The 27500-nt window shown below is 46.6% G+C and overlaps 5 protein-coding genes across 17 annotated transcripts in view; 3 read left to right on the top strand and 2 right to left on the bottom strand.

Annotated features, from left to right (window-relative positions):
* LOC132455146 (cyclin-dependent kinase 16-like) overlaps positions 1-9869 on the top strand; it is a 35958-nt gene extending 26089 nt beyond the window's left edge. For 7 of the 10 annotated variants that reach the window (XM_060048899.1, XM_060048904.1, XM_060048890.1 and 4 more), the window contains 13 exons: positions 2985-3041; positions 3183-3297; positions 3930-4024; positions 4247-4309; positions 4459-4582; positions 4677-4797; positions 6059-6156; positions 6261-6366; positions 6924-6966; positions 7099-7189; positions 7365-7442; positions 8388-8509; positions 9565-9869. In XM_060048899.1, coding sequence (XP_059904882.1) covers positions 2985-3041; positions 3183-3297; positions 3930-4024; positions 4247-4309; positions 4459-4582; positions 4677-4797; positions 6059-6156; positions 6261-6366; positions 6924-6966; positions 7099-7189; positions 7365-7442; positions 8388-8491 — 1095 coding nt within the window. In that variant the 3' untranslated portion in view covers positions 8492-8509; positions 9565-9869. Of the gene's footprint in view, positions 1-2984; positions 3042-3182; positions 3298-3929; positions 4025-4246; positions 4310-4458; positions 4583-4676; positions 4798-6058; positions 6157-6260; positions 6367-6923; positions 6967-7098; positions 7190-7364; positions 7443-8387; positions 8510-9056; positions 9105-9564 lie in introns of all 10 variants that reach the window. The other 3 variants (XR_009525100.1, XM_060048918.1, XM_060048907.1) reach the window with 3 other exon arrangements.
* A 2738-nt stretch (positions 9870-12607) lies between these two features.
* On the bottom strand, positions 12608-17094 carry LOC132455198 (parapinopsin-like). Its single transcript, XM_060049008.1, has 5 exons — positions 15487-17094; positions 15037-15127; positions 14706-14943; positions 13961-14203; positions 12608-13671 (listed from the first exon to the last, which is right to left on the bottom strand). Exons 1-5 carry the CDS (start codon positions 15827-15829, stop codon positions 13522-13524), a joined length of 1065 nt encoding a protein of 354 aa, XP_059904991.1. The 5' UTR covers positions 15830-17094; the 3' UTR covers positions 12608-13521.
* A 14-nt stretch (positions 17095-17108) lies between these two features.
* On the top strand, positions 17109-21853 carry ddx20 (DEAD (Asp-Glu-Ala-Asp) box polypeptide 20). The gene is made up of 11 exons (XM_060048821.1): positions 17109-17343; positions 17436-17530; positions 17650-17818; positions 17920-18034; positions 18216-18358; positions 18552-18690; positions 18800-18858; positions 19059-19141; positions 19488-19593; positions 19888-19989; positions 20179-21853. The coding sequence occupies exons 1-11, from the start codon at positions 17148-17150 to the stop codon at positions 21522-21524; spliced, it is 2553 nt and encodes an 850-aa protein (XP_059904804.1). The 5' UTR covers positions 17109-17147; the 3' UTR covers positions 21525-21853.
* Positions 21854-21972: 119 nt separating this feature from the next.
* Positions 21973-24518, top strand: LOC132455186 (D(2) dopamine receptor-like). The gene is made up of 2 exons (XM_060048982.1): positions 21973-23391; positions 23581-24518. Exons 1-2 carry the CDS (start codon positions 22300-22302, stop codon positions 23734-23736), a joined length of 1248 nt encoding a protein of 415 aa, XP_059904965.1. The 5' UTR covers positions 21973-22299; the 3' UTR covers positions 23737-24518.
* kcnd3 (potassium voltage-gated channel, Shal-related subfamily, member 3) overlaps positions 23977-27500 on the bottom strand; it is a 75626-nt gene continuing 72102 nt past the window's right edge. For all 4 annotated transcript variants that reach the window (XM_060048862.1, XM_060048876.1, XM_060048863.1 and 1 more), the window contains one exon: positions 23977-26928. In XM_060048862.1, coding sequence (XP_059904845.1) covers positions 26745-26928 — 184 coding nt within the window. In that variant the 3' untranslated portion in view covers positions 23977-26744. The remainder of the gene's footprint in view (positions 26929-27500) is intronic.

The following is a 27500-nucleotide window of genomic DNA, read 5'->3' as shown; positions in this document are numbered from 1 at the left end:
CTCACTCTCCAGCCGGCCAATCGGCGATCAATTATTCACGCTGTTCCAATGAGAAGCGCTGTTGGTGTGGAGTGAAGCGATGGGCGGTGTCGTCTTACCCCGCCCCTGTTACGCAGTGATGACTCTCCCCCCCGAACCCCGTTCGTTTTGCGAAAGCGAAGCCGCCGCTGTAAACCCTCACAATGGCGCGATCGGTCTTTGAGTGGCATGTCATTGGACACGCCTCTCTCTCTGTTGTTTATATGTGAAAACGGCTGTGGAGTGTGTGATCAATGCAGCCGTGGGTCAATTGATCGAGCTAATGCGTCCTGCCCGGGGTGACCCCCTCGCGCTGGGGCTATTGGCGGGTACTGGAAAAAGGGCCACACAGGGTTGGTTATTTATCGGTGTGATTGATTACACCACCACAGAGTGACTCCATGTGTTAATGACATGGCTGTCCTCTGCACCCTCCTTCAACATGTTGCCCGTCCCCTTCAAGTCAAAGCTGCCCTTCTCCCCATCGTCACCCTCATTGTTCTCTTACTAATCCAGCCTTTCTCTCTCTCTCCCTCTCTCTCTCTCTCTCTCTCTCTCTCTCTCTCTCTCTCTCTCTCTCGCTCTCCCTCTCTCTCTCTCGCTCTCGCTCTCCCTCTCTCTCCCTTTCCCTCTCCTACCTCTACCTCTCTCATCCCTTGTCAAACAGAGCGCACAGCATGTGTCCACACACACACACACACACAATCACACACTCACTCACTCAAACACACACAGCTACACACACACACAGACACACACACAGACACACACACAGACAGGCACACAGACAGACACACACTAAGCTACACACTAAGCTACACAGACAGACACACAGACAGACACACAGACAGACACAACAACACCAATGCTAGGTTTTGTTTTTGGCTGCAGTCCCCTAAAAACTAGGTTATTCTCGCCTCCATTGTGCTGCAGTGAGCTGAGTGCAGCAGTGGAAGTGGAGGGAACTAGTTGGCCTGAAAGCAAAGCCCCGGTCGGGGCGGGACAGCATAAACAGGGCTGCTGCAGAGAGTGCTAATGCACGCTATAAACAGCAGGGAACATTAGGGCTAACCATATATCACATTTGGTTTTGCTGCAATTCTTCACACTGTTATTGCGAGGGGTGAATCGTGGAAGTAGGAACAGGGGCATCTTAGGAGACATGTTTTTTGGTGCGTGTTCATGACGAATGAATGAGTGAATCATTAAATGTGAGGGAATGATATTCAGTGAAACAGAAGAATATATCAGAGTGGGTTTGTGTGATTGATAGGGTGGCAGTGCACTGAGCGTTCAGTAGGCATGGGGCTGGAACATAGATCATATGTATCGCCACATACAAACAAGTGAAAAGGCACTAGAGTGTCTGCATTATTTAGTCCATGCTTTGTACTCTGTGATGCCATTGATTTTTATGAGGTGAGTCGTGATTGAATGCGTTCTGCACTGTTCAGATGTGTGCTCACACAAACACACACACACACAAACACCAACACACACACACACACGCACAGAAACACACAGATGTACACACACACAAACATACATGCAGATACACACACACACACACACACACACACAGACACTGTAGGACGCACACACAAACACATTTAGGTACTGTTATTACTGTGCAGTGTGTGTATCTCATCGTGAGTCAATGTGACACAGTGAACACACACATGCACTCACACAATTGCATGCACAAATGCACACACACATCGAAGCAAACACAGACATACTCACACACACACACACACACACACACACACACACACACACACACACACACCCTCTTATTACTGACGAGTAGCTCATAATGGGTCAGTGTGTGGCAGGCATTTCACCATGCCTTTAAATGATCAAATGGCTCATTAGCTAAGTTGGTCACTGAAGATCGCACTGCCTATCTTTCTTTCTCCAACACACACACAGACATACACACATACGCACACACACACACACACACACACACACACACACACACACACACACACACACACACACACAGACACAGACACACACACACACAGACACAGACACAGACACACACACACACAGACACACACACACACGCACACACACACACGCACACACACACACGCACACACACACACACACACACACACACACACACACACACACACACACACACACACAACCCCCACGACCACCAGGGCCGGAGCAGGACTGAGACTGGGGAGTGATGAGAGGCAGGCAGCGCTGTGCGTGGAAGTAGTGTTTAAGTTTGAGAGACCCTGGCAGAGATGAGCGGATAAGTGGAAGGGAAGCTTCACACTGAGTGGGAGGAATCCCGCCTGGCCCGTGGGCGTCACAGCTTCACGTAGCCTCACAACCATCCATTATTCATCCGCTATCATCAGCTTTATAAACAGCTTAACAACCTTCAAAATTATCCCTAAAAAGACGCCGCTGGGCTTATATACAGCCGTGGGTTATGTCTATATATATATCTGTATTCATAACATATTTTATAATCCGTATTGTTTCGCCCGCATTGAGAGTGTGTGCCACAGCTTGGTCGTCTTAGTTACAGCGACATCCTGTGGAAGCGTGTGTAATTGATGGTGGTGCCATCGTGCTGTGGCTGTGTGATGTAAGCAGTCGATGTGACTGGAGTATGTGTGTGTGTGTGTGAGTGTGTGTGTGTGTGTATGCGTGTGTGTGGTGTGTTGAATGTGTGTGTGTGTGTGTGTGTGGGGGTTTGTGTGTGTATGTTTAGCATTATACCATTGGTGTTTGTTGTGCTTGTATGCTTGATTTAATCAGCAAAGGGAGTCCATAATGAGATTTCCCTCTCTGAGATTGTGTTGGCTATGCTACAAACCCATTCTAAAGTCTGGACGTAAAGACAGCTAGGCCGCGTCCAGCCAACCAGAAATGTAATTGCATTAGTCCAGATAAATGTACATTGTATTAACAATCTCTCCTCACTCATTTCCCTGCAGTCTGAAATAGGCTTTGGAAAACTGGAAACGTACATCAAACTGGACAAATTAGGAGAAGTAAGATTCATCGCTTTTGCTGCAAATCCTTACACTGAACTGATGCATACAGTTGTACTCACACACATGTTGCTCTCTCTCTCTCTCTCTCTCTCTCTCTCTCTCTCTCTCTCTCTCTCTCTCTCTCTCTCTCTTTCTCAGGGGACCTACGCCACCGTGTTCAAAGGGCGGAGCAAGTTAACAGACAACCTGGTGGCGCTGAAAGAGATCCGGTTGGAGCACGAGGAGGGGGCGCCCTGCACGGCCATCCGTGAAGGTACTGGGAATCGAACTCGCGCCTCCCGCCGATGGAAGGGAAATTGACTGGCAATGTGTCCATGATGTTATTGTTGCAAAGTACAAAACAGAAGACTAATATTGTAGTTTTATCGAATATTTTACGACCAGCATGTGAAATAGAATTACATTTAATTTGATAATGCTAATGTCCAAGCACACCGTGTCATTATTCTGAATATAATAATTCATAGGTTATGATTTAAGTGTGACATAGTGTGACACAACATGCTGTCCCGGCTTTGTGTTAATCTCTTGCAGGCTTTATATGAGTGCAAATACTGGTGGTACGACTTGCTGAAATGGGGTGGAGATTTCAAAAATCTGCTGTAGTGCAACTGAATTAACAAATATTTGTATATTAAATACCAGATATAAACAGATCTATTTTTTGGTCAGAATGTTGCCAAACGTTTCCGGTCAAGCTTTCTTTACCAACCTAAATTTCAGGGCCAAGAATCTGGGATCTAGTTGAGCAGTTGAGAATTTTGGATGGGTTATTTGTATGTGTACGCAGTCGTGTGTGTGCGACCAAGTTGGGGTGTGTGTGAGAGTGAATTTTTGCCTAACAGTGCCTGTCCCCCTCTCTCTCTCTCCCCCCAACGCCCCTAGTGTCTCTGTTGAAGGATCTGAAGCACGCCAACATCGTCACTCTGCACGACATCATCCACACTGACAAGTGCCTGACGCTGGTGTTTGAGTACCTGGTGAGTGACCGGGGTGTCAGTAATATCCCAGTGCATGGCCGTCTTGTCTGCTCCTGCATGTCTGGGGGGGGGGGGGGGGGGGGGGTGTTCTGTTCAAAGAGGCCCATTAAGAATAACTCAATACACCTTTTATTTGTTGAGGTCCCTTTTTGGTTTTGGGTTATTTTGAGACGAGTGTATATGTACATGATATGTGTTGTTTGTCTTTGTGTCTTTCCCCAGGAGAAGGATTTGAAACAGTACATGGATGACTGCGGTAGCATCATGAGTGTCCACAACGTCAAGGTAGGTCATTCCACGATTTCTTAAAGTTAAGAGTTTGTTTAAGAACTGAACTGCTTTTCTGATGCGGGGTACCTTTTCAAATGTCTCGGAAATCAAAAAGAAAAACGAAACCCAAGATGAATTTCCTCCCCTCCTCTGTCCTCTCCCAGCTATTTCTCTTCCAGCTGCTGCGAGGTCTTGCCTACTGCCACAAGAGGAAAGTCCTCCACAGAGACCTCAAGCCTCAGAATCTGCTCATCAACGAAAAAGGAGAGCTCAAACTAGCTGACTTTGGTAAATCCCCCACCTTTGCACGCCATCGCACCATCCAACGTTGGAGTGTAAATAGGTCGAGTCTTTCATCAATTGTTGTGTTTTTTTGGTCAAGGTTTGGCCAGGGCCAAGTCGGTCCCTACCAAGACGTACTCTAACGAAGTGGTGACATTATGGTACCGGCCCCCAGACGTGCTGCTGGGCTCCACTGAGTACTCTACACCCATTGACATGTGGTGGGTTACACACACACACACACACACACACACACACACACACACACACACACACACACACACACACACACACACACACACACACACACACACACACACACACACACACACACACACACACACACACACACACAGACTCAAACATACAAACATACACACACACGTTCCTGCGTCTTGCCTGTAGCCGCTCTTTCATTCGTCCACGTCTAATGCACCCGCCCGGAGCTTCCCTTTATAGTTCCCTTCTAATGAATTTATCCCGCTGTGCACACTTCTACACACAAATGTAGAGTTTAGCCCCAGCCCATCTCTTCCATTCCACAACAAGCTCTGCTTTGCCTTGGGATGCAGCTATGCTTTATACTCTGATTGCAACAATCGCTGTTAGGTTGGAGGTAGAGTCATTTTTCAGTGTTGCTTTGCTGCCCTACTGGTCCCATGGGCCCTCGTGTGCCACCTTGCTTGGAAATGGGCATTATTTTCCCTTGCCTCCGTCCATGTGTGTGTGTTTGTGTGTTTGTGTGTGGGTGGGTGTGAGTGGAAAACTGGTCCGGACTGGTTGCTAAGCCGAGCTGGAGGCTTGACAGATCATCGCATGACTCTCTGTGTGAGAGGGGGAGTGGAGCTCCACCCACACCGCATTAAACCCATGCCAATGGTGTTACATCACTGCTCTGGAGTAACATGTATTTACCATGGCAGAACAATGCGTCAATCCAGAATGAGATGGCTCATAGATTTCAGAAGATCACCCTTGCCCAAGTAAATGCCATGTGAATTAGTTGTTGATTTGAGAGGAGGAGGGGGAAAACATGTCCCCAGTGCACAACCTTGAACGCAAACATGAGCACCGACACAGCATTCCCGTTTTTGTATCCACATCAACCTATAGAAGCGGCACACACAAACACCATCAAACTGGGCGGCGGTGGCTCGGAAGCAAACAGTGGGTAGCTGGTTCCATCCCCGGCACCTCGTAGCCGAGTGAACGAGGTGTGCACCTGAGACAGATGCCTTCCCCTGGCTGCTCCCGGCGAGCTTGCATGGCACACACCTCCACACACCTGAGCGCGTGCGTGTGTGTGTGTGTGTGTGTGTGAGTGGGCGATCGCGAGGCTCGCATTGTGAAGCGCTCTGAGTGGCCGCGGGTCAGAGAAGCGTCGTCGGTCTAATGTGGGATTCGCGTGGCTCAGAGGCTGCGCTGTGTGGCGGGTGAGTCAGGGTTCACAGTGAATCAGGGCTCTGTGTTTTCTGTGCTCAGGGGCGTGGGCTGCATCTTCTACGAGATGGTCACAGGCCGGCCGCTGTTCCCCGGTTCCACAGTGGAGGATGAGCTGCACCTCATATTCCGCATCCTGGGTGAGCCACAGCGGTGCAACGAGTGGGATGTCCGCGCACGTTAGTGTGTTTCTCTGTGCGTGTGTTTGGGTGCTGAGGGATCTTACGTTTTTCTTTGCTCCCAGGTACGCCCACGGAGGAGACCTGGCCCGGCTGCACCAACAGCGAAGAGTTCAAGACCTACAACTTCCCCAAGTACAACGCGGAGCCCTTGGTCAACCACGCACCCAGGTGTGTGTCTGTGTCTGTGTCTGTGTCTGTGTCTGTGTCTGTGTCTGTGTGCTTGTGTGTGCAGGTATGTCTGCTTATGTGACATGCATGCACCTGTATTTGGAACTGAATAGCCGGAGAGACTATGAAGACAGGAAATACAGGATTGATTTTCAATAAGAGCTGCAGCATATCCGCAATTATTTTGATGGGCCAGAACATTACACCATTTTATAGAGCCTGGATCGAGCATTAGACTCTCCTGAAATCCAATTCTCTGTCTCTCTCTCTCTCTTACTCTCACTCTCCATCTTATCCCATCTCTCTCTCTCTGGCTCTCTCGCCATATCTTTCTCACCGTCCTCTCTCAATCTCTCTTTCTCTCTCTCTCTCTCTCTCTCTCTCTCTCTCTCTCTCTCTCTCTCTCTCTCTCTCTCTCTCCCTCTCTGTCACTCTCTCTCGCTTGCCCTATCTCTCTCTTTCTCTTTGCCTCTCTCGCACTCTTGGGTTCTCTCTCTGTTATTTGCATTGTATTCGTCTAATCCACTCCCTTTATCCTTTACTCTTCTTTCTTACAGGATAGACAGCGATGGCCATGATTTGCTATCCAAACTCCTGCAGGTACGACGCAATAGCACAGATGAGCAGAGAATAATGAATAATACATTCATATTTCCTATTCCTATTCAGACATTGTGTAACCTTGCTGGCACCTTTTTTGTTTGTCTGTTTTGTCTGTTGCATTCGGTCCAGTTTGAGGCAAAGAAGCGTATTTCAGCAGAAGATGCCCTCCGGGTGCCTTACTTCAAGAGTCTTGGAGAGCAGGTTCAGTCACTAGTTGATAGTGAGTACACAGTGCTTATGCACACACGCTCTCTCACCCACAGGCACAAACATAAACACACATAAACATGCACTCGTATCTATTAATCATCTGTATTTCTTCCTCGCACCTACATATTTATTGTATGGTTCACTGTCCTCCATTTGGGTTCTGATTCTAATCTCTTATGTTTCAGCTGCCTCACTCTTCTCAATAAAAGAAATTCAGCTCCATAAAGACCCAGGCAAGAGGTCTGCTGTTTACCCAGAATCAGGTGAGCGTTCAGGAACAACGACTAGAAGATTTAAACAATGTCTGTAACAGGATACACTCACTCTCTGTTCTTTTTGGCTCTCTCTGTCTGGCCATCACACATTAAACCCAATCTGTAGGGGTTTTGCTTGCAGACTCGTCATAGTCTGGAGGCACTCTTCATCTTCAAAGGGTGAACAGGAAGAAGGTGGAGAAAGAAAGGGCTCATATCTATAATTCATGTAATGATGTTAGGCACAGAGTGAATTATGACTTTCTGCCGCAATGGGCCGGAAGTTCGATCTCTAGAGGCAGAAAGACAGTCCGTCGAGTGAGCAATGCACAAGTTTTGAACTTGTGCAGGTCAAAACTGCATTGTTAGAACATGTTCGCTGAATACACCCAACTAGGTGAGCGTGGTCACACACACACACACACACACTGTTTTCCAGTAAATCACAGACCCACTCAAATCCCAAATCAACCTCACCATGAGCTCCCAACCCTCGAACACGACATGATTAGACGCAATGCTATGATGCATGGTTATTTGTGCAATATCATGCAGGGGAGGAGAAAGAACAAAGCTTTTGATTGTGAACACCCACCTGGTAATGTAAGAAAGGGATACTTTGCCAAGTGCTATCCTACTTGTTTGGCACCATTCCGTACAATTGTTCTCCACGTGTTCGTACATTCTGAAGAGGTGTTTGTCTCATGCCAGCCGGGCAAATGTTCATGTACAGGTCATACTCACTGTGCATTCTCAACTTCCTCGTCTCAGATTATTTATCTGTACCACTTAGTGTGTGTTTGTCTCTTTTTCTCTGTCATCTCTCAACTGTCTTTATCCCCCCAAATCCTTTCTATTTCTCCTCTCTGACGTCATCTCTACAACACATTGAACCCCAACCCCTCCAATTCCTCAATAACCCGCCCCCTTCCCCCATTCCCCCTCCAAAAAAAGCAATGGCACATAAGATAGGCTCCGCCCCCTCGCAGTACTTCCAGCGAGAAGCAGCCAATCCCAGGGCTCAGAGTCAGGCTCTCGCCTCCCCTTCCACAGGCTGATTGGCCAGAGTCCATCTGGTAAATACGCTCTCTTCATTCTCTACCCGATTCCACCTCTCCTGTTTCTACTTCTCCTCCTTCCTGCTGTCTTGTTTCTTCTCTCATTGCCTGTATGTGCACTTGTCTTTATTCATTTCTTCTTTTCTAATGTGCATTCCTCACATCTAACTCCTCCCCACACTGCCAGAGTAAACATCACCCTGTTAACGTCCCCCCCCCCGTGCCCCCACATCCCCCTCCCCCGCTAATGTTGGCCGTCATTCCTTTTTTGTTATGTTATGGCTCGTGGGAATAATCCCATTCAACTGCGTTGTACAGTTTGTTTTTGTTCGACTGTCCCCCCCCCTGTCTGTCGTGTTGTTGCTGTCTTTTTTTTTGCTGTGCATCCACAACCCTTTGTCTCAGTTCTCACTAGCTTACATTTTAGTTTCTCTCAGCAAACCCGTTTCTTTTTTCCTTTACTAAGGTATGAAAGGCGGCTAACACCTTCACCAGGAAAACAACATAGTGCTCTTTATTAGAAATGGACTACTGGGGATTCTGATTGTTTTTCTGTTATCTGCAGTCCTGTTCAGGTTTCTCCAGCGGGAGTTGTAACCGTTATGTTGAGTCTGTAAGTGTGCGTCCACTTTTGGTGTGATGCTGTGTGTGTTTGTGTGTGTTTTTCATGAGTGGTGTCGTTTTGAGCGTTACAGGTTCCGGTAAGTATGTTTTGGGTGAAGAATATCCTTTGGGGCGTGGTTGCATGATGTGATATGCTATATTTCTATGCTAATTGCTGTGTTTTTGTGTTGTTTGCCTTGGGTAAATCAGTGTGTAGGGGTGTATCTGGGTCATTCTTAACTTTACCAATTATTAGCGTCATTTGAATTAAAAAAAATGTCACTCCTATTTCCTTTTTAACTATTTTTTCCTCTCTGTCCTACCATCCCTTTACTCTCTCTCTCTCTCTCTCTCTCTCTCTCTCTCTCTCTCTCTCTCTCTCTCTCTCTCTCTCTCTCTCTCTCTCTCTCTCTCTCTCTCTCTCTCTCTCTCTCTCTCTCTCTCTCTCTCTCTCTGTCTCTCTCTCCCAGCCCAGGGGAAGAGTAGAAGGCAGAGTGTGTTGTTTTAGTGTCGGAGGGGTCCAGTGAAGGTGTGGAGGCAGGGAGGTCCGGTCTCAGACACGCGCTCACTGACCCCCACCGCACAAACTAAACAAACGGAGAGACACACACTCTCGCCAGGGACGTGCCGTAGGAGGCAACAATGATGACAACAACAATGACAACAACATAAACAACAACAACACCACAACACCACAAACAAACAAAAAAAAACAGAAGAAGAAACCAGAACTATAAAAGAAACTGTCAACTACGCCCGAATCGAGATTGAGAAACTGCGACCTTAAACTTGATAGAAGATAAATAAAGTAACTCCCCACTACCGAGAGAGAGAGAGAGAGAGGGAGGGAGAGAAGAGAGCATGAAGATGGGCAGGGGAGAAAAAAAGAGAGCAAGAGGATTCACATTGCTGCTGCTGTTACGACAGCTGCCCAGGGGAGGGCAGTGTGTACGACGTGGACGTGGAACAAAACCTTGCTGTATCAGTGAGAAAGAAGGGAAACCTAGCCCTTGGAAGGGATGGTGGACACACTTAAAAAAGAGCATGAGAGAGAATGCAACCGTCTTTCTCTCCTTTGGTCTTTTTATTTGGGGTCGGCTGAACTGTTGTACATAAAGAGAAGGAGTTTTAGAACTCTGCTTTTTTGTTTTATAAATATCAGCCTGAATCCCAAACTCTAAAGACGTCACCTTATACATGCAGCCCTTATAACTATTTGCCTTTTCCAATAGAAAACATCTGACAGACAGGCACACTTGCCCCCTCTCCTTCTTACTTTCGACTCTCTTGTCTCTCACACACACACACACACACACATACATGCTCTCACACACATGCAAACACACATACACACACACACACACACACACACACACACACACACTAATAACTAAGAACATTTGATTTACTTGAACATTATCACGTTTATGATTGGAGTTTACCATGATAACCTTTAGCACCTTATTGGCCAGTAGTGGTTACGCTCAGCCAGCTGTCACTCAGTAGGATGCAGAGAACTCACCAGAAATGTATATAGAAACACTAAACTAGCCATGTGTAAAAATGAGGCAGGAGTATGTCCTTTCAATAATGGAATTGGCTGATAACCATTGGTCTCACTATTTGGCATGTCATTGTTACATGTTAGAATAAAAGTTTGCGATCTGATTCAGTGTGCTAGTAAGTCAATCATAACGGAAACAGGGATTAAGAAAATAGATCAATGTAAAAAAAGTTGAAGTGTACAATTACGTGCTCATTCTCAGACCCTCGTTCCTCTACTGCCTTTACTATGAAGGTTGTTTTGACTTGTCGTGTTCTGTAGCATCGATGTTCAACTGTTCTCTTTGCACCTGATTTTACCTCTTTATTGACAAACCCTTTGTCAGTTACCTTCTCCCACCTACTCCATATTTGTATTCTTTTACTTTTTTAATCTGTATATATAGACACACAACCATGATATTTACTTTTAAGTAATAAGTCGGAAGCAACAATGTCCCTGGAGGTTATTCTCATTCTCACTTGTGTTCCCATGTAAAAAACTACAAACAGCTGGCGACCTGCTGTGAGCGTGTTGCACATTCCTTGAGCTCAGGATTATGGGTAGTGTAGTGTTGGTAGATGCGGTGAGGTACAGCAGCTCTTGTAAGTAAAGTCTGGTTAAGTCCCTTTTTGCAACTCGAGAGCAGACTGACTGTATGTAAGTATTACCTATGATTATGATAAATAAAAGTAACAACTCTAAAGTAATTTCATCAAGTCACTGCTTAGGACTTAATAGTGTTGCTGTTCATACACCTTGCCGTTCCTTCCTCTTTTTTAAATCCCTTCAAGCATGGTGGCATAACAAAAAATATATGTTTTACTGGCGGTATGGGAAATGGCCCCTTCTTTACATTGAAGTTTAAGCGAAAGGTCAGAGAATGGTTACTATTGATTTGGACGTAATGCAGAATCAAAACTACCCTACAACAAGCACTTTAACATTCTGGATGACAGTTCAAATGAGCTATGATGGCCAGATAAAAGCCTGTGCTGTAGCCCTACAGTACTTAGGCAGTAAAGACAGTAAAACTCTGCAGTCTAAAGCCAGCCCTAAGACTGCAGTCTTGGAAGCCTTTCTCACGGCTTGTGAAGGGAACGTGAACACACAAAGTAAGCCTATTTACTCTTGCATCCCTAAATCAGGAGAAACCGGCACATTGTGTATAGATTAAACCATTCCCTCTTTCTTCTTCTAAAGACTGTCCATTGAGTTCTTACAAAAGTTCTCACCTAACCCTGATTCAACTTGTAATTGTTCATTGAGTTGAAATTTCCCTAAACTGAAATCAAGCTCGATGAAAAAGAAAAAGCTGTCTTAGCCTCATGCTGTCATCCTGCGAAAAGAACCAACTCCGGACCAAAGCATATAGCATAGCCTCATGGAGCCAGGTTGCTACTTCCACATACCCGTCCTCTAACAAGTCCTGCGTGTGAACCAGATTGTAGGTGTGGATGTCTTAGATTACAGCTTCCCTGTGCACAGGCACTCCTCTGGGGTCTCTTCTTTAATGGTCGTTCACCAAAACACAGTTGGGATAGGATCCTTGTTTTATGCCTGTCAGGCAAACCCTGGGGAATGATGGCGTGTTGCATGAAGATAGAACACACCCCCTCTGTATATGTGTGTATATACATGTATATGTACATATATATGTGTCTATACATATGCATATATGTACACATATATATAGTGGGGGAAGATATATATATAAACAAATCTGCGCAGGTTTTATACAGCTTTTCCCATTCTGACCTCCTTTTGTCCTTAACCTTGATGGAATTCATAGCAATATTAAGATAACTATTACAAATGCCAAGGGTGTAGAATAATGATGATTGCGTTTTTCATTGAGTCAGAATTTTGGGGGTACTAACTGTGAATGACTAAACTGTGAGTCATCTGAACGGATGAGGAAGGTGTCTGTGCAGATTAATATGTTGAAAAGAACGGGGCAGGGGGAGGGGGGTATTGCCGAATATTTGCTGATTTTATTATTTGATTTGATTTATTTTCCTTTTCTTTTTTTTTTACAATGAAAGCCATAGAGTTCATAGAATTGAGGCTGAAGTGAGAGGAGGGTGTTAAAGCACAGACCTTGAAAAGAAAGTCAGGTTCTGTACTTCTAATTAAAAGAAATATGTTGAAGAAAATTGTGGACATCCTTTTTTTGTAATTTGAAATGATTGAAATGATTGATTGACGGTAGGGTATGGAGCAAACCTTAAATGCACCAATCCAGGAACTTAGTAGATTTGAGGCAGTGGTAATCAGGGTTCATTACTAAAGCACCTTTCTCAAGGGGCTGCCAGGTGAAGAGAGCTTCCATAATACATGAAGCTAATGGGATCAGACGGGTTGGTATAGCAGCTGGCCAGCTCTGGTGTCTCCACTCTTATCGGATATGCAGCTTAAAGCACTAAGGACTTTGGAGTCATGAATATTTCATATTTGGCTATATAGTTGTATCTAAAAGCAAATAAATGATGGAAGCAGTTCACTTTTTTACTATTCCATGTTAGCATGACTTTACTTGCCTCCCCTTTCTTATGAGTTGTATAAATAAAGTCAAGTCTCAGTATCTATATTAGTATGTAAAATATAAAAGCTTTAAACCGAGACAGTAATCTCCCCACGGATCTGAAGCTTAAAACCCAAATCAATTTAGATTTAGGTCACTATTAAAGGGCTACATAAGTGTGTCCTGGAACATAGACCACACTATAACACTAACAACATCATAACACAACCACAAATGAATCACACATTTTAGTGATACAAAAACATGAAAACTCTAAAGTCATCTCCACAAACAACCATTCAATCATTACATCATCATGATTTTGCTGGCACCCATATAAACAAGGCTTTGAACACGACGCTAACAAAGTCCTTCTCCCTCCAGATCTTTGTTTGAATGTTTACGCGTATTGCTTTGAGTATAAACGGTCTTGTCTCCCGCTATACTGTCCTGTGCTGAGGCCCAGGGATTCCATCCACACAGGAGAGTCAGGACAGTGCAGTCCCTGAACTGGAGAAACAAATACATTTTGTGTTTATTGCAGATCATTTTAAGTGTAAATATTACTAGAAAGTTGGTTTGTGTCTGTGAGTGTGGGGGTATGTGTGTTCATTGCAAATGTATGTGTCCACATGTACAGAAGTCGCAATGAGTATTTTTATTACTGTGTGTGTGTGTGTGTGTGTGTGTGCGAGTGTGTGTGTGTGTGTGTGTGTGTGTGTGTGTGTGTGTGTGTGTGCGTGCGGCGTGAGTGCGTTCATACGTACGTCCACACGTCCACATATATCAACCCAAGTACCTGTCGGTTCATAAAGATGTAGATGATGGGGTTAAACATGGTGCTGCTCTTGGCCAGGAACACGGGTACAGTGGCGATCTGAGGGCTGATGTACAGACTGGGATCCAGCATGACGGTGAGTGCCAGGGCGGCATAGGGCAGCCACGCTACCAGGAAGGCTAACACCATGAGGGCCACCATGCGTGCCACCTGCAGCTCCACACGGTTGGTACTACCCCCCATGGAGAGCTGGAGCCTGGAGACCTGTGAGGACATAGACAGGGCGACGGCTGAAACATGCCTGTGCAGACTTCACTCAGAGAGAGGGAGCCGAAAATTACACGATTTTGAAACTAAACCACTAAAACCTTGCCCCCTCCCTACCTGCTCCATCTCTTCTTACGTTTCTATGGCATTGAGAAATGTGGCATTTCACGCACTTGTGATAAACAGGCAAGATGGATTCCCCAAACCAATCATGGAAGAGACGCCCAAATTGTTCTGAAACGAGCTGGGAGCACTCTTAATCTAAGTTGGCTCATAGAGAGCCTGGAGCAGCAAACTCAACGCATATCATTTTTTAGACTTGGCTTTGCCATATCTAAAAAAATTGCACTAAAATATTAGCTCAAATCTAACCTAAATCACTGTAAAAACATGTCGATACGATCCTTTCGTCAAACAACCCTCATCTTAAGGTGCACTCCTCAGGGTCAGCTGTCTCTAATGCCCTACTCCCCTCGCTCATCTTCATCCTAAGACCGACCTGTCTCAGGGTCCGCAGGAGCCGGCAGTAGGACAGCAGGATGACAGAGAAGGGCAGGGCAAAGCACAGCAGGAAGTAGATAGCGATGTAGGACATGTTCCCCGAATTCCGGCTGAACCAGTCAGGGGCGCAGGAGGTCTTGACGCCCTCCAGCTGGAAGCTGCCCCAGCCGAACAGCGGCGGCGTGTTCCACAGGAAGGACCACAGCCAAGAGAGCACCACACCTCCCACCGCATGTCTGCATGCATGGGAGAGAGCGGGAGAGAGAACTGCCCGTCTGGACACTGTGAGGCTGGAAAGGTCACATGGGTGTCAACGCATGTAAACATACCTGGTCTGAAACTTGACAGCCCCCATGGGACGACAGACCACCATGTACCGTTCCACTGCGATCACAGCCACTGTGCACAGACTCGCTATACCTGGACAGAAGGGTTGTTTTGATAGATGGACGGGGACGCAGGCTGAAGGACATGCTGAAAATTTCACACGTTTAAGAATTGCTATAGATTGTGGCATTAGCACTACCAGTGAGTTATGTGAAGAATGTATGAATTCACACGATGCACGATTTGCAAAGGGCAGACAGTATTGCATAAATAGGGTTGTATTAATTGTACACATTATTATAAAAAATGTATAGTATTGAACTAAATGTACATACGATTGTATTAAATTTATATAGCAATGTATTAAATGTATTTGTATTGTATCAAATGTATATAGTACTGTTCTAAATGTATATAGTATTATAATGACTATTTAAAAAGCCCAGACTTACCGAAGAAGGCCACAGCGAAGCCCTCCAGCACGCAGCCCAGCCGGCCCATGCTGAAGTAGCCCATGGCGTTGGCCACGGTGGTGGGCACGCCTCCGAACGCAGCGCAGCCCAGGTCGCACACGGCCAGGTTCACGAGGGCGTAGCTCAGGGGCTGCCGCTGCTGCCGGTGTTTCACCGTCACCACCACCACCAGTAGGTTGAGAAGGATCCCCGCCGCCGAGACCAACCCCATGAGCACGGCCAGAGCAGTGTAGGCGCTGGGAGACAGAAGAGGAGGCTCCTCGGTGCTGTAGGGCCACGAAGAGTTTGGCCGGAGGCTGAGGACAACCTGTAGCGGTTCCATGGTGTTCGTTGGGCTTTGACCCTCCCTCGGGTCGGAGATCGTCGGTTAGGGGCGGTGAGGGAGATACCCGAGGCACTAAAAGCATGCCAAAGTATCTCTCAGTGTCTCAACACTCAAGCATTCATGACTCCCTTGTTGATCATGAAGCAAGCTTCAGATGCATGGCCAAGACTGAAACATTTGGTCAGGAGCTGAGAAAAGGGACCAACAATGTATCCACTTGACTCAATGAGACAAGACAGATGAGAGAAAGGGGGAATCCCACCCAACAATGGTTTGATACACCTTCTAGTGCCTCTTAAAGCCTTTAACAAGAGGAGGAGATCAGTGCAGACCACCTAATAAAGAGGATAAGAAGAGAAGGGCTCAAACTCATGGTTTTTAATGCACATAAATGTAATCCTCAAATCCGGATTGGTAGAGAATAACTTACTGTGAGTGTCATATGCTTGAAAGCACTGCACTTTCCTTGATTGCTGGGGCCACAGCTGCCGTGGTATAGGAGGTGTTTAATTATCAAGTGCTTGTCTGTCAGACTTAATGCACTAAATTACAGTGTTCATGCATTTGGCGTAGGTGTTAAAGGTGTCCTTTAGCCTTGATAGGCTAAAGGAGTACGGTTGATGAGCAGTTATAGCCTAAACCACATGTCAAATATTTTTGAGACTTCAGTTAGCTATTCTATATGGTGTTGAGATGATGGTTATAATTATAATTTTATTTTTTATTTATTGGAAAGGTGCAGTTGACCATCTTATTCAGGATTGGGCATCTGCAATAATAATCCCAACAATACATTTTATTTAATCTTGAATCAAAATGATATGGCATAATTTAACATAAGATAAAGATACTACTATCCAGGCAAATTTAATGATAACATTGTAGTTGATCTGCTTTAATTGATTTTAAAAATGTTACCCATAACCAACATACATTACATTCACTTCAGTGTGTTAATATTTTTTCCTATTTGCTATTGAAATATATTTTCGATATTTATATTATTCAGTGTATAAGACAGATGGCGGTATATCACAACTGGAGCACTTCTTCTGAACCAGAACATCTCGGGAAAGGTAGGAGCCATGTTCGAAATGTCAAAATGTTTTCAGGCCTTTTTTTCTTACTTAAATACATATATTTAATTATACTGAAACCCCGAAGGCAAATCAAATTGCCTTACAAAAATAAACCTGCTGTATTTCTTAGAACTCGGTAGTGTGTTCATACAACTCTCAGCCACTAGATGGCGGTAGATAAATACCACCATCCTTGTTAAAGCTTGGTCCTTTGACCCGTAAACAGTCGAGTCAAGATGGCAGCGTGCGTGAGAAAAGCCGCTCATGATATAGATACGAGAAGCCGGACTGATGATGTCCTCTTATCCGAGGGAATCGACTTTAATTCTTTGCTGTTGTCTAAGCCAGTACTCGAGGGACTTTCTGCGTCGGGATTTCAGAAACCATCACCGATTCAGCTCAAGGCAATCCCACTTGGTCGCTGTGGTCTTGGTGCGTGTGACACATCCCAACTGTTTATTAACGTGCAGCCCACCTACCAATAATGCTTTATTTGACATTAATACGTTTATCTCATGTTTTAGATTTGATCGTACAAGCGAAATCAGGCACAGGGAAGACATGTGTCTTCAGCACCATTGCACTGGATTCACTGATCCTGGAAAATGTCACCACTCAGGTGAGGTGACTTGAATCCTAGAAAAACACTACTGCTAATCATATTTCATTCTATCTAAATATGAGCTAAATTAGCTTTTCGTATTATGCATTTCACCGGGTAACTTGTTGTACCTCCAGGTTTTGGTACTGGCTCCGACCCGGGAGATAGCTGTTCAGATCCATTCAGTGTTGATGGCCATCGGCAGTGCCATGGAAGGTCTGCAGTGCCATGTCTTTATAGGCGGCACGGCAGTGAGCCAGGATAAAATCAACCTGAAGAAGTGTCACATTGCAGTGGGCTCCCCAGGTCGGTGGCGAAACAGTACAGTGATTGACAACACAACATCATTACATGCCATGCTAAAGAGATGCATTACTTATTACAACTGTATTCTGTTTGGTCAACAGGCCGTATCAAGCAGTTGATAGAGTTGGGGATGTTGTCTACAGCCAGCATTAGGCTCTTTGTCCTGGATGAGGCTGACAAACTGCTGGAGGAGGGCAGTTTCCAGGAACAAATCAAGTAATATGAATTGTAATGGGTGTGCTTGCACACTGTCCATGCACTATTACCCAGATTAAATGCTGTTATCTAAACAAAGTGATGATATCATCCCTGACTCTTTCACTTGCCTACTTTCTCAGTACCATTTTTAAACGTTTGTTTGTACATGCTGCGTCTCACACACAGCCTTGTTCCCCAGTTGGATTTTTTCCTCTCTACCAGCGAACAAACAGATGCTTGCCCTTTCTGCCACCTACCCAGAATCCCTTGCACAACACCTGTCCAACTACATGAGCGAGCCCACTTTTGTTCGGCTCAACCCCAAAGACCCTAGTCTTAAAGGTAATGGTGGTTTTAAAATGTAACTTTTTAAAATGTGTTAAAGTAACAGCTGTTTGAGTAACTACTCTGAACAGCTGGGCTCCGACTCGAATGATTAACATATTAACCTTTTTAACTATGTCAAGATGCATTATTTACAGCTACAGTCATTTGTTTTACCATTTATTAATTTGACTTTGGATGCCCCCTCCAGGTTTGAGGCAGTATTACAAGCTTGTGAACTCACATGCTCATGCACATAAGGTCTTTGAGGAGAAAGTCCTGCATTTGCTTGAGCTCTTCAGCAAAGTACCTTTCAACCAAGCACTTGTTTTCTCCAATCTACATTCAAGGTAGTTATTTCAATGTTGTCTCTCAAAGTGTCTGATAAGTAAATGGAAAAGTAGCAAATGATTTTGAATCATCTCTTGGAAACTATACTAACTGTTCTTGTTTTTGCAGGGCTCAACACCTGGCAGACATTTTGTCCTCTAAAGGCCTCCCTGCGGTCTGTATCTCAGGTGAGATGAAAGTTTGATAAAGTTAAATCTTTTTTATTTTTTTTATCTTCCCAGGGTGGGATTGCTACACTCTGCCGTATTTTGTACTGACTTGATGAATTTATCCTCTCTGAATAAAGGCCTGTACTCATAATAGTCATTAAATAAATAACTTGTTTCTGTTTGTCATGTGATGAAACCGTTTGCTGCGATCGGTGCAGGTGGGCTAACTCAAGACCAGAGGTTGGAGGCCATGTCCAAACTGAAACAATATCAGTGTAGAGTACTCATCTCTACTGATCTGGTGAGAAACACACAATAACACTTTTTTTGCGTGAGGAATTGCATACAATTCTATACGTTGTTTTTGTACTTGCATCATGTCAGCAGAGCTCTTAAATGCTCTCTGTTAATCCTAAAATGGATCACAAGATATTTTATGGGACTACAACACTAAGTTACACACACACACAACGTATTCACAGATGAACTGGACACGATCAATCATAGCATGATCATGTCTGGCGACCTTTTTTAGAACAAGGACGTTTTAGTTTACATCATTTCAACAATCGATTCACTCCACTAGATAGGTTAAGTACTGCGTTGTTCAACTTTTTAGTACGACTGACCTCCTCTGCTCTGCTCAGACCGCCCGGGGTATCGATGCGGAGAAGGTGAACCTGGTTGTAAACCTTGATGTCCCCAAGGACTGGGAAACGTACATGCATCGCATTGGACGGGCCGGCCGCTATGGTTAGTTTCCCTCAACCTGGTACACTCGTGTTACTATAGTAACGATTGATTGGATTACTAGAATGTAATTCATTATGTTTATTTAAAAGAAATGCTGGGTTTACATTACATTAATTGTTTTGCAACACGCATTGGATTAGACTCATCTGTTGACCTTGTTTGGATAATCTGTCCGACCTTACAGAAGGTCAAGAGTCTCTTACCAATCATCTACATTAGGTTTCCTAATTATCTGGAGGCTCTTGTTCCCTCCCGCGGCGACATCCTCATAATCAGTACGCTCTTTGTTGACAGGGACTCAGGGGCTGGCGGTGACATACTGTTGCCATGGTGAGGAGGAGAACAAGATGATGGCTATTGCTCAAAAGTGCAACCTGAAATTGTCCATGCTGCCATGTGAGTGTGGAATCATATTTTTTTTGTCTTGTGTTTTTATACATGTGAATACACTAGATACATTTGAACAACAAACTGCCTAATGTTGATTCAGCATGCTTGTTCAAAAATACAATTAAGCTAATGGTCATTTTGGTGACAATTAACGAGTGTCCCAGCACTGGTTTGTAACGCTCCCTGTGTCTTCAGCCCCAATAGAACCGGGGTTGATGGAGGAGTCGTGCGACTGGGGGGTCAGCGTGGAGGCCTCCACACTGGGGCCGACATCCCAACTCTTCCCCAAGCAAGAGAAGAAGAAGAACAGGAAGGCTCCTGACGTTCCTGTCGCCACCGCCGCCGCCGCCGCCTCCTCCAGTGACCAGGAGGCCTCCTCCACGTCCTCGGCTCCACCCAGGGACCCTGGTCCAGGCGAGCGTTGGCCCAAGAAGAGCCGTGCTCCGCCCGAGCCAAGAAGAGAGAAAGTGGAGGAGAGCCGGCCCAAACCGGCGCGTCCCATCAAGCACGCAGCAGCCCCCCAAGCCAGGCATACGCCAGCCCCCCAAGCCCCCCAAGGCCGCACTCGTAGGGAGCTCCAAGAGGCCCTCCCTAAGATCCCGCCCCTCAGCTCCTTCAAGAACCTGAGCCACAGCCTCATGACCCTGGAGGAGGCGGAGCTAGACTTCCAAACCTTCATCTCCGAGGGCCCGGGGAGGTCGGTGGAGGTCATCAGGCAGTTCAAAGGTCAGAACGACGACGGCCAGCCGAGTATGCACACCGAGTCACACGTGCTCCACGACGACGAGGACAACGCCCTGAAGCGCTCGCTGCAGAGCGGCGGCCGCGCCGCAGCGCCGGCGCCGCACAGGACGTCGCCTGTCAAGATGGAGGTCGACCCCGCCCATCGGAGGTCTGGCTCTGGGTCTTCAAGCTCGTCGTCCTCCTCCTCCTCATCCTCCTCGGATGATGGCGACGAAGGCATGGAGGAGGAGCGGCCCAAAGCGAAGGCTCCGCCGCGCTCGGGCCCGTCCCAGACCGACGCACGGCAGAGGTCCCAAGCCGAACCCGGTCCCAATAAAACCAAGGCTCAGGTTCCCGCCGTCCCGCCAACAGCGTCCCATCGGGCGCGTCGCACACCACACGGGGGCGCCCTCGAGCGAGACGAACCCGCACGAGGGGGTCACCCGGTCCCGTGGAGGGAGGAGAGGAGCCGGGCTGACCCGTCCCGAGAGGGCAGGGGGGCGGACGGCGCGGTGGGGAGGAAGGAGCAGAGGGTCTGCGATAAGAGGAGACGGGATGACGAAGGTAGGGAGATCATGGAAGGGCAGCCGAGAGGGGAAGGTAGTAGTAGTAGTAGTGAAGAAGAGGAGGAGGAGGAGGAAGAGGAGTGGTCGAATGCCGACGACTGGCGAGCCTATTACAGATCCTGGGAGCAGTACTACGAAGCCATGGCTTGCCATCCTCAGCCCGGTTACCATAGCTACTACAGCCAAGCCAACAGCTGGATGGCAGCATATCGCATGAATACAGTCTATATTAACAAGCTCCTTAAACACTGATCTGGAAACTGCATGGGTGGTCTTTCAATGCTTGCAGAATAACTGGGGGAAATAAAGTTATTGTAACACAATGTAACAACTAAATCACATTTTGTTGTACGGAAATCCACTGTTGGTATTGATATCTGGCTTAAAGTGTGTAATTGATAAGGGCATCCCGTTTCCAAAGTTTCCAAGTTTCCAAAAATGTAATGAAAAATTGCTCATTGGTGATGCCATGACATTTATTCAAAACAAAAATGCTAAAGCTAATCAATCTATAAGTATGTAATAATATGGTTGTGTATCATTTGTGCTTTTCTAATAAAGACATTGTAAGACTGATTAAATTGTAAAAAAGTCAAATCAATCATTTGTAAAGATCTACAGAGTGCAATAGTCCAGGGAGGAAATTATTTCAACATGTCCTCCTTCTGCCGGACATCGTCGATCAAGGTCGGAACACTCAAGTGCACCCTGAACATGCGGCTAATCAGCGTTACCACTCACTTCACACAATCAGCCTCCGGCTACCGTGTGCCCTTGAGCGCGCTCGGGATATATCAGGGTGCGCGCTGTAGTGTAAATCATCAGGTAGTTGTGCCTTCTCTGGTCAGAGCCCAATGGCAGGGGTGATAGGACGGAGACGCGGAGCTGAATTTAATTGTGTCTTCAACTTGTTTTAACACTCCGGATAAGCGTCATCATGACTGGATCTGCTCACCAGTTAGGCCTGCTGCACTAATTGTGGACATGTGCATAACTTAATTTAAAAAAATGCGCTGATAATGTAACTATGGCTTCGCACACTTGTTGGAACGAAACCGCCTCGCAGCAGGAAAGCGAGGTGAATCCCGCGTTCCTGGTGCTCAACTGCGTCATCCTCTCGCTCACCTTCGTCCTGGGCTTGCCTGCCAACCTGTTGGTTTGCTGGGTGGTGTTCAGAAACCAAAACCTCCAGACCTCTAACAACGCGCTGCTGGTCAGCCTGGCGGCCAGCGACCTCCTGAAGTGCTCCGTGGACACGCCGCTTTTCCTCTTCTCCTTCCTCAGCTACGGGAGACACCTGGAGGTGTCCGTGTCCCTGTGCGCCGTGCAGCGCTTCTCATACGCGCTGTGCAGCTGCGTGCAGCTCCTCACACTGGTCAGCATCAGCGTGGAGCGGTACCAAGCCATCGCCTTCCCCTTCCGGACGCAACGGAGGAAGACCAGGGTGTGCATGTGGATCCCGTCCATCTGGGTCTGCGGCGTCCTCCTGGCCGTCGTCTCGCTGGCTCTCTCAAAACAGGAGCTGTATCACATGCTCTGCCGCCGGTACCCTTGGGGGGATGTGCCCGTTGAGATTCCCCGATCTACGGATCCGTTCGGGGCCTATGTCCTGGTGCCTGTGTGGGGTTTCTCCTTGACCCTGATCGTTATTTACTACGCGCGAATATTCAAAGTAGTCCGGCAACACCGAAAGCGAGTCTACGACAACGGGATCCAGCTGAGGCCAACAACGAAACAGGTGTGGAGGTGGTTCAGCTTCGCGGCTTCAGAACCGGGACCAGCTCCTCGTCGTACTCCTCCTCAGCGCCACCACCTCAAGCTGCTCCCGGCAATGTGTCGGCCTGCGTCCAGCAGCACGCCGCCGACCAGCCGCCTGATCACCGTGGCCGAGGCGAGGACGTCCCGGGTCATCAAGGGGAAGCCCCCGCGGAGCCCCCTTCCGGAGATCGCAGGAGCGGTGTGTATTCTGACGCCCCTGGCGAGAGAGCGCGGGAAGAAACGGATGGAGGGGAAGCTGGCGCAGCGCTTCGGGTACATCATCATCGTTTTCACTCTGTTCTGGGTGCCCATGGTTGTGACCCTTTTGATGAACATCACCTCGTGGCAGAACACCAACTCAGTGAGTAGTGTCACCGTCCGTTCCTAGCTTGTTCGGAATCCTTCTATTAATCTCGCCTATTTTACAAATAAACTTCAATCTAACACGTTTTCGATAATACGTATTGTAGGTCCCTTCTGTGTGAAGCTGAAACATCTCTTTTCAAATCCCTAACTGTTGCTTTGCGTGCTTGTTGCTCGGCCCCTGCAGCTGGCAGTGGAGCTGGAGACATCTGCCATGGTGCTGACCAGCGTGCCGGCCGCTGTAGACCCGCTCATCTACACCATGGTGACCCGGCAGTTCCGCTCCGAGCTGAATAAGATCCTCTCCTCGCTGTCGGTCTTTCCGCGGAAGTTTAAGGGTTGAACGACCTGTTTTTAATTCACATTATGTATTGACTTACGTCTAGTTTAGTCTGCACCTCTTCTACTGAGACAGAGTGGCTGCTGTTGCCTGAGGGCAATCATATGATGACTAACACACACACACACACACACACACACACACACACACACACACACACACACACACACACACACACACACACACACACACACACACAGTTGTTGGGATGACTGTATAACATTAAATAGAGGCCACAGAATATGTATTTATGGCAGATATATGTTTTATCAGGCGTTTCACAGTTGGGACACAAGACAAGGTCATAAATAATATCCAACACCTGACAAAATACGACAGCAGTTACCTCAACAACAACAACAGGGGGCAGGAGAGAAAAAGCGGGAAAAGTATAAAAGAGGAGAAAAAAGATATGACACAGAGCATCGAGAACGAGGGAGAGGGCGATGGAAGGAGGGAAGGCGACAGTTGGAAGGGAGGGAATAGACAACCAAACACGATCACAGAGACCTCCTTTCTGCTTGAAAAGAAACCAGGGGGGGGGGGGGGGGGACATAACCGGCTGCACAAAGGCTGAAATAAATCTGTATTGCGGCGTGCAGAACGTAAAAAGAGGCCTTTAAGCCACTGCTGTTGAGACGAGAACCCGACAGACGCAGAGCCCTGCTCCCGTGACGACACGCGGCCTAGCCAGCAGATGGGGAGGTGGATACCCACGGTTCTGTTGCTATAATAAAGCTCATGTGCTCTGTAAGCTGACCCACCTGCCTGTGCTTGTTTTCATTGATGTTGGGAAAAAGTTCACTTTGAATCCCTTTGACTACATTTTTTTAACGTTTACACCAATACAAGCCCTCAAATGATGATTTTGTAACTGGTGGTCTGACCTAGGAGTCCACTTCTGCACAACACAAAGCCAGCTGACTTGCCAACTGTATGCCATCAGTCCCGCGTCCGCATGGCCACCATGATGGGATTCCACTTGAAACGCTAAGGCGGCCGATGGGCTAACTGAGTGTCGTTTAACTTTAGTTAGAAATGATGGTAACGGTCTGTTTCTGGGGTGGGGCTGGGGGGAGACTGGGTAAATGCTGGTCTAGTCACATGGCGGTGGTGCAGGGATACAAGCCTGTACACTGAAAACCCTACAGAACATACACGCATGCACGCACACACACGCGCGCATACACACAGACACACCATGTACTCCGGAGCAAAGGGGAGCTTTTGAGGGATCATCCGCCTTAGACCCTGCCTTCCCCTTTCCGCTCTGTGGTCGCCAGCCGACCGTGGCTTCAAGTTCTTCGGGAACAAAATCAAATAGAAAATCCAGTGAGGAATTAAGACAATTCTCTGGAGACACTGAGAACAAAAAAAAATAACTCACAGAGTTTGCTAACCACATAGTGTACACACATACTTAACAATTCTGGGCCAACTATAAAGTCAACAAAACAAAACAAATGCCTGCTTACTCTTGAGGAACGATTGACGTCTAGGACACCTACGCAAAGCAAACTGTTATCACACAGGACAGGGAGGGGGGGGGGGGGTCGGGTCGGAACAGGGCAACAACAAGAGAGAGATCAGAAGAGAACGAGTGAAAGAGAAAGAGAGGACAGCTTCACTGGTCTGCCAGATGATGGCCAAATATTACAAAATATTCTATTCACAATATTCACAAAAGAATCCAGGCTCAGGACAGTTCAATGTCGGAAATTCTCAGCAAACACCTTGTGCTTTTATTCAATAGTGGTGGCTTTAGTTGAACTTGTACCGTTTTTTTGGTTTGCTTATGAGAGAATTGGGTACTGTTGAGGTCCGTGGCACTGCGAAGGCCGAGAAAAGTCAGCAAAAGAAAAATTAAATAAGAAGGGAAGATAAATAGATCCCTTTTTTTATTGACTCAAACTAAACAGGCACATTTTGTGTAAAAAGGCTTGTAGCTGAGAATTTTGGACAGGTACGTGTACGATGAACCGTTCAGAGTGGCAGCTGTACCATGAGCCAGAGAAACTTCCAGAAGTACTCACGTCTCTGATATCTTACACACAAAGGATACATGTGTGCCTGACACACACTCACATGCACACACATGTACACTGACAAAACATAGACAATCACCCACACCTACACCCAAACCTTCGAGCCACAAGATTGATCACAATTCATCTCCCCAGCATACATTCATGAAAGCATACGTATTAAACTACTTCATAAGTTTCACCTTTTTTGAATCACATTTTTTTTGCCCGAGTGGATTTGATATTGATGTAATATTTCACCACAAAGAGAATGGTGGCATAATTCATCCATCAAAAGCTTAGCAGACCGGAATGACACATCATACCAAAAGTTATGTCGGTGGAAAAAGTTTCTCATAGTCTGCTTCTAAGTCTATTCTTTTTTTTCAGAGGTTTTTTCAATAGCTTTTTCCTGTTATCTCCTTCTAGAAAAAACATACATATATATTTCTTTTTTTTTAAACTGAAACCAAATCATTAAAGGTGCTATGTGCACAGTGACACATTACAAACAGATCTCTGATCTGTTAAACACTCACACAACCCTTTGCCGGGATCCCAAATCAAACAGGTTTGCTGTTGTTTTCTTGACAACTGCACACACACACGCACACACACACACACACACACACACACACACACACACACACACACACACACACACACACACACACACACACACACACACACACACACACACACACAGACAAACACGCACACACACACAAGCCGGCCTCAACCAACCGAGAACAGACTGTATCTAAAAATTGTCCACCATCCGCACGGGGAGTGCATGTCATTGTACTACATGTCCAGGAGATGGCAGTCTCCACCTTGGTCTGATTTGCGTCCTCTGAATGAGCTTCAACTAGTCCATCCGATTCCGGTCCGCCGTCCCTCAACCCTAAGTCTTATTCCAGTCTTTTTTATTCTAATGTCATCGCGTCCTCCTGAGCCTGCGTGACCCGTGTGAGCCCGGCTCAGTCTTCACAGCGCGGACACCTTGACAATGTTCTGGTGGTGGGCGGGGACCGCCGGCGGCTGAGCGTCCCCCTCCGGGCTGTTTGCCGCCGGCGGCGTCGGAATGCTGATGATCGCCGTGGTGACCTTGCCCCCGCTCTGGCAGTTGAGCGGATGTTGCTCTTCCAGGCGCATGTTGAGGCTGGAGCGACTGCGGCGGAAACAGAAGAAGAAGAAGAAGAAGAAGAAGAAGAAGAAGAAGAAGAAGAAGAAGAAGAAGAAGAAGAAGAAGAAGAAGAAGAAGAAGAAGAGAATTTACATGAGGTTTGACCTGTAGGATTCTAGGTGGATGGGTTGAAACAAACTCCAGCCCAGCCAATTTGGGTTTTGAGCAAGCAACTGCTTAGACTAAGACTTTGACTTAGAAAAAAATCTTTTTTACATTTAAAATGCATGCACTGCTCATCTGACAGTTACTGAATCACAGACTTCTGTTAAAGTTTGTCAAAGTGAGAATATCTCAAACAAAACCAAAAGTGTGTGTTTGACCTCCAGTGGAAAAAGGTACTCGGTTTGATCCCCAATGTCCTGCATCTAACTTTTTGGCCTCCTTGAGTAAGCTACAGGACCACCTGCTCATTGATGCCTGTCTCTAAATGAACTGTTGTAAATCGCATTGGAGGCGTTGTGACCCAACACGGTGCTTTTAGCGGTTAAGTTACCTCAACCCATTTGCATTTGGATGCGTGCTTGCCGTCAGCCATTGGTCTATTGAGCTACCCA

This window comes from Gadus macrocephalus, chromosome 1 (assembly GCF_031168955.1).
Source record: "Gadus macrocephalus chromosome 1, ASM3116895v1".
NCBI classification, from domain to species: Eukaryota; Metazoa; Chordata; class Actinopteri; order Gadiformes; family Gadidae; genus Gadus; species Gadus macrocephalus.
This window is presented reverse-complemented; position numbering and strand designations above follow the sequence as displayed.